Source organism: Stegastes partitus, unplaced genomic scaffold, assembly GCF_000690725.1.
Source record: "Stegastes partitus isolate 25-593 unplaced genomic scaffold, Stegastes_partitus-1.0.2 Scaffold89, whole genome shotgun sequence".
NCBI classification, from domain to species: Eukaryota; Metazoa; Chordata; class Actinopteri; family Pomacentridae; genus Stegastes; species Stegastes partitus.
The window spans coordinates 817,546-827,692 of NW_007577820.1; the positions used below are offsets into that span (position 1 = coordinate 817,546).

Consider the following 10,147-nt stretch of genomic DNA (forward strand, 5'->3'; position numbering starts at 1 on the left):
TCACCCCAATACAATAGCCTCCCTGTCCCAGAAATCTCTGAAGTGAAACAAAGACTGTATGTATGAAATCCACTGAGTCTCTCACAATATCCCTAACTTATTGTGAGTAGTGTATCTCGGGATCTTGTTCACGAATGATGGGAAAATGCAGCACGAGGTGGACAGGCGGCTCGGTGCAGCGTCAGCAGTAATGCGGACGCTGTACGGGACCGTTGTGGTGAAGAGAGATTTACCAATCTGTCTACATTCCAACCCTCACCTATGGTCATGAGCCTTGGGTTGTGACCGAAAGAACGAGATTGCGGATACAAGTGACCGAATTGAGCTTCCTCCTCAGGGTGTCTGGGCTCAGCCTCAGACATCGGGTGAGGAGCTCGGACATCTGGAGGGAGCTCGGAGTAGAGCTGCTGCTCCTTCATGTCGAAAGGAGCAAGTTGAGGTGGTTTGGACATCTGATTCGGATGCCTCCGGAGAGGCTTCCACTTGGGAGGAGACCCCGGGGCAGACCCAGAACCCGCTGGAGGAATTTTATCTCTTGACTGGCCTGGGAACGCCTCGGGATCCCCCAGGAAGAGCTGGAAAGCGTCGCCGGGGGGAGGGAAGTCTGGAATGACCTGCTCCGCCTACTGCTCCCGCGACCCGACCCGATAAGCGGAAGAAGATGGATGGATGAATGAAATAGAGTGAACGTTTTTCCATCTGCTGGTTAAACTATTTTTGAAATTGAAAATGTTTCCTGTAAAATCTATTTTAATTATATGAGAACAGATGTTTATTAGATTTTAATTAAAATACATTTTTTGTTTATTTTTAGACATTTTTCTAGTGTTTTCATACTGAAAAGACATGTTTTGGAGAACTGTCAATAAATTTCTGTTTTTGTGTTAGGAGTTTAAAGAACAAATACTGTAGCCATATATATATATATATACACATATATATCTAAACAGCAGAAAACAATGACTTCAAGTAATATTGCTGTTCAGCGATTTGCTCGAAAACATCCAACGTATTAAACAGTAAACACAATAATCAACCTGCAACGTTATTAATCTGTTCACAGCCATTTGATGTGAGAATAATCCTCACAGCTGACCTACATGATTGAGTTACGTGTCCATTGTAGTTAATCCAGCTGCTGGAAACAGCTGTTTAGCTCCAACAGATGCCCACAAATACTGTCGCAGCAACTTCATCAGTCCAGGAAAGCTGTCAGTATTTATAGAAACTGGATTTATACTTGGAGCAGAGCGTCGCAGAGACACTTCATCAGTTGTTGTTGGAAGCTTGTAATCATAATCCTGCTGTTCCTGAACATAAGCAGCGTCCCTGTTAACAAACCCTGAGCTCCAGTTCCTGTGTTAGCATTAGCCTCGGGTAGCTAGCTGAACAGGACAACTGGCAGACACGTTTTTACAACTTGATGCTGCAGAGTTGATCGACCTGACGGCCACAGGTATACAGCACGGCGGTGAGCCTGCTTTATAGACGGTCTACAAAAGCACCTGTAACTCCATCTCATTAAACAGTAAGAGGCTCCGCCTGGTGGAACAACCAGGTACTACAGCTCATTTGCAATATTTGAAGTGTGTATAATCTCAGAAGATGGTGTCTGTTATCAGGAAATACTAGATATTACATTACTGGGATCAGATTAAGGGCAGAAATTCTTGATCTGGACTTCTCTGTTGTCTATCAGACCCTCAGAGTCTCTGCTGCTTTCTGTCTGTAGGAGCGACACAAGAGCATCCCCGACAACGTGGCCAAGGATTTTCAAGGAGTGATGTCGCAGCTGAGGAAACATGAAGCTCTGCTGCACGAACTCGCCACTACGGAGGAGCAGGTCAGAGGTTGCTGATCGCAGTGACTCGTTGGGTTTGGAAGAGTTGGGCTCGTCTTGTATTTCAGACTGTACATGGTGCAGCTGGACTACAGAGAAGAGGAACTCAGATTTCTACAGAGGGTTGCATTATGGGATGTTTGTAGCATTATTGTTGCTAAGCTAGTCAGTGTGAGTTGGGCAGCACTGAAGGGGTTTGTTAGTTCAGTTTGATCTGCAGGAGTTTCTTTAACATGTTCTGCTTCCTTTGGGGGAAATAAATTAATGAAAGAGTCTAATTTACTCAACCGACGTCTTTACTGCAGAAGTGACTTGGAGAGAAAATCATTGCTTTATTGACGCGTCTCTTTTGCATCTACAGCTGCAGGAACAGCTGGACGCAGTCGAGCTCGTCATGGACCTCTGCACGCCGCAGCTGAAGCTCCGCCTCCAGGAAGTGCAGCAGGAAGTGGTGGAGCGATGGGAGGAGCTCCGACTTCACACCGAGCGAAGAGAGGAGGAGCTGAAGCTGACCTGCCAGAGATACATGTTCTTCAACACGGTAAGGGTTACTCAGGGCCCACCTGAACTGAGCGTCCTGGTTTTTCTTTCTTATGATGTTTCAGATCTATTTGTAGTTGTTTTGCATCATATTGTGAATTTTTTGCTTCTTCATGTGGTAGTTTTGCATCTTTTGTAAATATGTAGCATCTTTTTGTGGTCGTTTTTAATGTTCATCTGGTATTTGAGTGTGTTTTTTTTCTGGTCTTGTATCTTCAGGTGGTAGTTTTGCATCAGTTGTGGATATTTAGCATCTTTATTGTATAGTTTTGTAACTTCTAAATGGTAGATTTTAATCTTTACATGGATATTTTAATCTTTTTAAGGTAGCTTTGAATTGTTTTGATGGTAGTTTCGTGTCTTTTTTTAAACTTACTGTCTCCTAATGTTTCTTTTGACTCAAAGGCATATTCATTGATCCGTACATGAGTTAAAATCCTGGTACTGTTTCACGGAGCTTTGACTGTAGGTTTATTGGTCTGACTGTGAAAAAGGTGGTAGACTCTGTGATCTTAAACAGTCTTAACCGGTGAATGCTGCAGAGATGAATGATTAAACGCCATGAATCATCTGACCGTATCCTCCCCTCACGTCGTCTTCAGGCGCAGGACTTCCTGCTGTGGTGCGCTCAGCTGATCGGTGCGATGGCAGCCGAGGAGAGCATCAGCGACGTGGCGACGGCCGATCTGCAGCTGGCTCAGCACCAGCAGCTGTGGGCCGAGATCGAGGCCCGACAGAAGACGTACCAGCAGGCTCGGGACATGGGAGAGGAGCTGCAGAACAAGAACCGGAGCAACAGGAGGGAGGTGAGCTGTGGGATGCTTAATTCTGCTAGAAGTCAAGAGCAGCGGTTCTGGCAACGTCTCCAACGAATACAAGGAAAGATTCGTTTAGAAGTACAGAAACTAGAATTTGATTAAAAACTGAAAACAGTGGTTCACATTGCATTAATGCTCGGCAGTTTAAAAACAAACCTATTGTAGTTGATCACATGGTTGTAAAGAACTAAGGAATTAATTATTAAACAGCTATAATAATAGATTACATCCTTTCCTATTTTAGCTAATTTAGATTAACAATAATTTTGGACAAGTTTTAAGTCATTTTGGGCAATTTGTGAGTCACTGTGGACACGTTCTTAGAATTCTGCACAATTTGAACTAAATTTGTTCAAATATCGATTGTTTTATACAAGTTCCATCAAAGTGGCAATTTTAACCCATTTTGGACAATTTTTAAGTTGTTTCAGGCCAAGTTGTTGTGGACACACCTGAGTCACTGTGAACAACTTTAATTCATTTTTGGTCAAGTTTCAAAAGTTTTTCATTATTTTAAGCAATTGTTGAACATTTTCTAACCATTTCAAAACATTTTAGACATTTTTTTTGTCGTCTTTGAACCAACCTCGGTCACTCTGAGAGATATTAACTCACTTCAGTCAAATTTCACTTCTTTTAGGAGAAGTTTTGAGTCACTGTGGGTGATTTTAACTCTATTTAGACAATCAAACATTAAGCTGAAATGACCTGACTGTCTTCATAACCATCCATGAGGTGATACATCAGCACATGTAGCTGCTGGCAGATGAATATTTTAGAAAGATTGTAAATAATTTCTGTTGTTTTTTGTGGTTCTTCAGGTGCTGGAGAAACTGGAGGCTCTGCAGGCAGAAAGAGACAAACTGGAGGATCAGTGGAAGAAGAAGCAGAGCTGGTTGGAAACCGTCCACCTGGAGCAGATCTTCTACAGAGACGTTAACAGCATGGACAAAACGTCCAACTCACAGGAGGTACGTTCACGCTTCATCTTCAGACTCTGCAGGATCGCTGTGTCGTTGGTGATGGAACGTCTGCTTCGTGTCCGCAGATCCTGCTGCAGAGCAGCACTCTAGGAAACACCGTGGACGAGACGGAGGGTTTGATCAAACGCCACGAAGCTTTTGAGAAGCTGCTGGGCTTGCAGGAGGACAAGGTCTGCTGTGAATGTGCAGCTCTTTGAAACAAACTGGGATAATCAGATCTTATGACTTTCCACTGTGCTGTGTTTTGGTCTTGTGTTTCTGGTGGTTGTAAGATCTTCCCTCCTATGTTTGCTGCAGCTGTCCTCTCTGAAGGAGCTGGCCAACCGCCTGAAGAAGCAGCTGAACCACGAGAAGAGTGGGCGGGTCAAAACCAGACTCAAGGCTCTGCTGCAGAGACGCGACAGGATCAGAGAGCTGTCCGTCAAACGCAGGGAGGAGCTGGAGCTGTCCAGGCTTCTGTGCATCTTCAACCGAGATGTTGCCCAGGTGACCAGCCGACCAATCAGACGCTTTATAGAATACCTCTGAATAAACAAGTGTTGACTCACCTGTTACCTGTGTGTCAGGCGGAGGAGTGGGTGTCTGAGCGGATGCAGAAGATGGCGGAGGACGGTAAAGCCGACCTGAGCAACCTGCAGACCAAGATGAAGCTCCTCCAGAAACACCAGGTGTTCGAGGCTGAGATCCTGGCTCACAGCGAGATCATCAGCTCGGTGCTGCAGGTGAGTCCAGGAGAAAACAGCAGACAGATCACCAAAAAAAACCCCCGATGATTCAGCAACACATTGTGAAGTCTGCGATTATCATCACTAAAGAAGCCACTTTGACCATAGACCCACTGAATGCTTCTAGCATGTGACATGTCTGGCACAATCGGCCAATCAGCAGCTTGTAGTGAAGGGCAGCTGTAGCTCTGGTGGTAGAGCGGTTCTGTGGTTCGATCCGCCGCCCCTCCACAGTCCAAGTGTCCTTGGGAAGACACTGAATCCGAAATGGCAGGCAACAACTTTCATGGCAGCTCTGTTGCCGTCAGTGTATGAATGTGATCTACTCTCGGTTGTCCGTCGCTGTGGATAAAACCGTCTGCTAAATGAAATTGTAAAGTTAATGTTAAGCATCACAGAAGTCTTTGTCATGGTGTCTTTTGCCAGCTAGCTAGCTGCTAGCTTGGGTTTAACCCGGCTGTGTTCTGCTCTGTTTCTCCAGGCCGGCACTGAGTTGGTCTCCCTTCACCGCCCTCGGTCCAAAGAGGTAAAAAAGAGCGCAGCGATGCTGGAGCTCCACTGGGAGGAGCTGAAGAAGGCTGTGGCCATCCGAGGAAAAGCTCTGGAAGACAATAGAGACTTCCTGGAGTTCCTGCAGAAGGTGGAGGAGGTGGAGTCCTGGATCAGAAACAAGGTACTGAGACGGTGAAATACATGGAACCGGATCAGCGCCACCCTGGTCTGTGATATAAACATATATGTATTTATGCCCTTGGTGTTCCAGGAGGTGATGGTTAACGTTGGAGATGTCGGAAAAGACTACGAACACGGAGTTCAGCTGCTGAAGAAGCTCAGCGAGTTCAGAGGGAGTAAAGACGGGGTGAGTCACTGATCCATGCTGAGCTAGTCCAGGTTCCACAGATCTGAGTCTGGGTTTACAGTATCGCGGTCCTAAAGTGTGATGCGTTTCCTCATCTATACAAAAAAATCAGAAAACAGGTCCATGTTCGGTTTTTCCATCGTCATCCAACAATGAAAATGGGTCAATTTTTCATTTTCAAGTGTCCATAAACACTAAAGATCTAATATCACAAAGTTTTTGGTTTGGTTTGTTGTAACGAGTAAACGGGCCCATTTTTTAATTTTCCATTTTAAACCAGCAGCAGATAAAAAGAAACCAAGCCAATGTGTGTTGTTTCCAATTCAAACCAACAATGAGGAAACAAAACCAGGTTTTATTTTAGCGTTACGAACTAAGAACGAAAACATTTCAACACTGAACTTTTTTTTCCCATTTAAAAAACAAAACTCTGAAATTAAAATACAAAAAGACAAAAAACTTCCCCACTACCCGTTAACATAGAACATCAGCTGTAGTGTGGAAAAGTGGAAAACAGCTTGTCTTTTGCTTTGGTTTGATCCTATTTTTCCTCTTTTTAAACCAACTATGAAAAAACATGAAAACAATTTTTATTTTCTCAGTGACGATCTGATTTAGTGAAGTGAAACACAGCTGCTTGTTTTTTGGTTTGTTTCATCTCATTTTGTTTTTTTTCCATTTCAAACCGTAAAGAATAAAAACTTGCCTGTTTCCTAGTGTTTTTGGTTGTTGGTGAACAGATTATCCTTTAGTACCCAGATGTTTGCTCTCCAGCGTTCTTCTCTGCTTTTTTTCATCCCTTACTGGTTATTATGGAGTTGAAGCCATCGGAGCTCAAAGCACTTCAATGTTTTCTGATTTGACGTTCAGGACGTGACTGTGGACGACGCTCACATCACCGCCATCAACCGGCTGGCGGGCCGGCTGGAGAAGAGGCAGAGCGCCGAGGAGCTGCAGACTGTGAGGCAGAGGAGGCAGCAGCTCAACGACAGGTAAACACACTTCCACAGCCGCCTCGCCTTCTGCGTCCTCAGCTCCGAGCTAAACATCGGCTCTCCTCCAGGTGGAGCAAGTTCCACGGAGATCTGAGCAGCTACAAGAAGAAGCTGGAGGGGGCGCTGGTGGTCCACGGCCTGGTCAGGGAGCTGGAGGAGGTCCGAGACAGAGCCAACGAGAAGGTGGGTCTCCTGTCCTGTCCTCAGACTGGACCTTAAACCAGGAGTTTCTGGTTTGATGCTGATGGAGTTCCTCTGCTGTCTTCAGATGCTGCTGGTGCAGGATCAGGACTGTGGATCTGATGTGGACGGTGTGGAGAACCTGATCAAACGGCACGAGGAGACAGAGAGAGAAGCCGGCGTCATCCAGGAGAGGGCCAAGGTGACCGACGGCGATTTAAAGTCCGGTTCTGTGATAGTTTAGCAGCTTAATGTAGTTGTTGTGATTCTTTATTTGGTTATTTGGGATCTTTATGTTGTAGTTTTGCATCTTTTTTGGTTATATTGTGTCTTTTTGGAGTCGTTTTTGCGATTATTTTCCATCTTTTTTGGTTGTTTTGCATCTTTTCTAGTTTTGCATCTTCATGTGGAAGTTTTTCATGTCTTTGTTCTAGTTTTAAATCTTTTTGTTCTAGTTTTGGATCCTTTCTTATTAAGCTTTTTGCACCACTTTTATTTTAGTTTATAAAAACTGATCAAAATGATCCGTTAGCTGAAATAAAACTGAATGCTTTTTTCGAGCAAGAGAAGATATTTCCATCTCCCATGAAGCTCTTGTCACGTCATGCTCTGTCAGAAACCACCTTGGCCACCTGTGAATTAGAGGATTTTATTTTTTTTTTTCCACATTTTGCCGTTCCAATTAACTGTATTTAAAGGTGATGCATGTGCTGTGGAAACAGCTAATGACCGTCTGCCTCCCACCTGTCTAGTCTCTGGAGAAAGATGTTTCTGATCACCTGAAGGCTCGATCAGTGCTCAGCGACAAGCTGAAGAGCAAACAGAAGGAGGTGCAGAAAACTCTGAAGACTTTGGACACAGAAGTCAAACACCGGTGACTCTTTTTAATCTTTGTCAACGCTGACGTGTGTCTACAGTTTGATAATCGCTGGTTCAGACTGTGATGGGTGTAAGAGTGAATCATGCAGGTGTACTGATCGAACGGTTTTGTGTTCAGGAAGGAGAAGCTACAGGAGGCTCACCAGCTGCAGCTGTTCAAAGCCAACCAGCGCCTCCTGCTGGAGTGGAGCCTCAAACAGAGCAGCGAGATGGCAGAGAAAGGACTCCCAAAGACCAGAGCTGAGGCCGAGCGGCTCATCGTGGAGCACCAGGACTGGAAGGTGAGACCAGAGGAGGAACAGTAACACCGAACCGAGGGAACGGAGAACTGACTGCTGCTGTGTTTGCAGACGGAGATCGACGCCCGAGCCGAGCGCATCGACTCTGTCCAGGACTTCGGTCAGGGCCTGATCCGGTCGAGTCACGACTCAAAGGCAGAGATCCAGAAGGCTCTGAAGCAGCTGGAGGACGCCAAAGCTGGGCTGGACCAAGCCTGGTTGAACCGGAACACGACCCTGGAGCAGGCCCGAACCCTGCAGGTGACCATCAGACAGAACGTCAGAACAGATGATCCCAAAACGATTCATTAGTATTGTGTTACTAGAAATAATCATTATAGTCATTCAGTCAGAATTAGAGGCAACAGTTTTCCTGCAGAGTTATCCATCAGAGGAACATTTATCCCAACATGTCAAACAAATGAATATAATGAACCTCTGAACCACAAAACCCACCGACAAGTTTTAAAGAGATATTATCTTTAAACATAACGTCTGTCTGTTAACATGATTCAGTTCAGTGTCAGACTGTCATGTTATTGATTGCTGACAGTCTTTGTTTTTCTGACACCTTCGACTTGTTCGTCTCAGTGTTTTTATTGACGCGATGCAGCACATATGGGACATACGGGGTCATACGTGAGCAGCTCCTGTTCCCTCAGCAGGGTGGATGTTCTGTCTGGTTTAGTTTTCCTCAGGCGCAGCTTCATCGGCTCTCGCTCCACCCTGCAGGTGTTCCTGGCCTCGGTGGAGCAGTGTGACGGCTGGCTCAGCAACAACGAAGCCTTCCTCTCCAATCAGGACCTCGGGGTGAGGATGAGATTCTGTGGTCGACGACCCAGTACGGGGGAAACACTGAGCACTCAGCACCGTTGTGTTTGTGCGTTCAGAGCTCGGTGACGGAGGTGGAGACGCTGCAGAGGAAGCAGCTTCAGTTCGAGGAGGCTCTGGAGGCTCAGTGGGAGCAGCTGGACCGGGTGGACAAACTGGGCCAGAGCATGATCCAGCAGAAACACTATGACGCCGACAACATCAGAGCCAAGAGCAGAGCGCTGACCACCAGGTAACACCTCAGATGCAACGTGTGCAGTGAGTCCGAAGGGCAGGCTTTGAAATGTGTCCTTCACCTGCTGAACAAACAAAGCTGCCGAGTGTCATCAGAAGGTGGCGCTATAGGCAGAGGGACACGTGGACATGGACCAGAGTAACACATGTAACCATGGTAATGTGCTAAAATATGGAGACAGCTGCAGTTCAGATGAGATAAAAATTAAAAATGCAAAAACTGAACTCGTGTTTTTAGTTTTTTTTTTTTTTTTTAGCTAAAACTTGGAAAAAAACTCAAATTTGACTGAAACAAACGTTTGTCATAACATTAATTAAGAATGACAGAAAACGAGGAAGGAACAAACCAAACTTTGTAGGGAAGTCTTCAGGAAACTACTTCAGTTCTAATGATCCTTTGACGTCGGCCATGTTTCACGCGGGAGCAGCTGATCCGTCATGTGACTGGAAAAGCTGTTTCCATCCCCCATGAAGCTCATTAACGCTTCTAAGAAGCAAACAAGAAAAAGTGGAAAAGCTTCTGTGCAAATTGGGAAAAACTGTCTTGAATTTTGACTTGTTTTAAGGTCATCTTTTAAAATTCGAATCTGTTATGGACAAACGGCTTCTGTAAAAGTTTAAAGCAGGGATTTGTTTTTGTTTGTTTTTGTTTTTCCCTCCATCCTAACCATCCAATATTTAGAATTCTGCCACTTCCATTTAAACTTTTTGAGTAATGAGACACTATAGAATGCACGTAAAAATACATCTTGGAAACATGGCTTCTGTTTACCTGTCTGATCACCTTTGTGTCTGTTCACCTGTGTAGGTGGAGTCAGCTGCAGCAGCAGAGCAGATCTCGTCACAAAGCTCTGGATCGATCCCTGCAGCTGCAGCAGTTCTTATCCAGCAGCTACCAGGTACTCTGAGCTTCCTCATACTGTGTTCTATGTACGTTTCCCCAGGTGTGTGTAGTGACTGTGTGTGTTCTCCAGGTGTGTGTAGT

General features: G+C 45.2%; 1 protein-coding gene across 1 annotated transcript in view; it reads left to right on the forward strand.

Moving 5' to 3' along the window:
- sptbn5 (spectrin, beta, non-erythrocytic 5) overlaps positions 1-10,147 on the forward strand; it is a 61,575-nt gene that overhangs the window by 34,504 nt on the left and 16,924 nt on the right. Inside the window, exons 40-57 of the mRNA XM_008277139.1 lie at positions 1,733-1,843; positions 2,202-2,381; positions 2,983-3,186; positions 4,020-4,169; positions 4,247-4,351; positions 4,479-4,667; positions 4,748-4,903; positions 5,388-5,579; positions 5,670-5,765; positions 6,636-6,757; positions 6,829-6,943; positions 7,029-7,142; positions 7,693-7,814; positions 7,938-8,100; positions 8,170-8,358; positions 8,830-8,907; positions 8,988-9,160; positions 9,971-10,061. Of these exons, the coding sequence (XP_008275361.1) occupies positions 1,733-1,843; positions 2,202-2,381; positions 2,983-3,186; positions 4,020-4,169; positions 4,247-4,351; positions 4,479-4,667; positions 4,748-4,903; positions 5,388-5,579; positions 5,670-5,765; positions 6,636-6,757; positions 6,829-6,943; positions 7,029-7,142; positions 7,693-7,814; positions 7,938-8,100; positions 8,170-8,358; positions 8,830-8,907; positions 8,988-9,160; positions 9,971-10,061 (2,550 nt within the window). The remainder of the gene's footprint in view (positions 1-1,732; positions 1,844-2,201; positions 2,382-2,982; positions 3,187-4,019; positions 4,170-4,246; positions 4,352-4,478; positions 4,668-4,747; positions 4,904-5,387; positions 5,580-5,669; positions 5,766-6,635; positions 6,758-6,828; positions 6,944-7,028; positions 7,143-7,692; positions 7,815-7,937; positions 8,101-8,169; positions 8,359-8,829; positions 8,908-8,987; positions 9,161-9,970; positions 10,062-10,147) is intronic.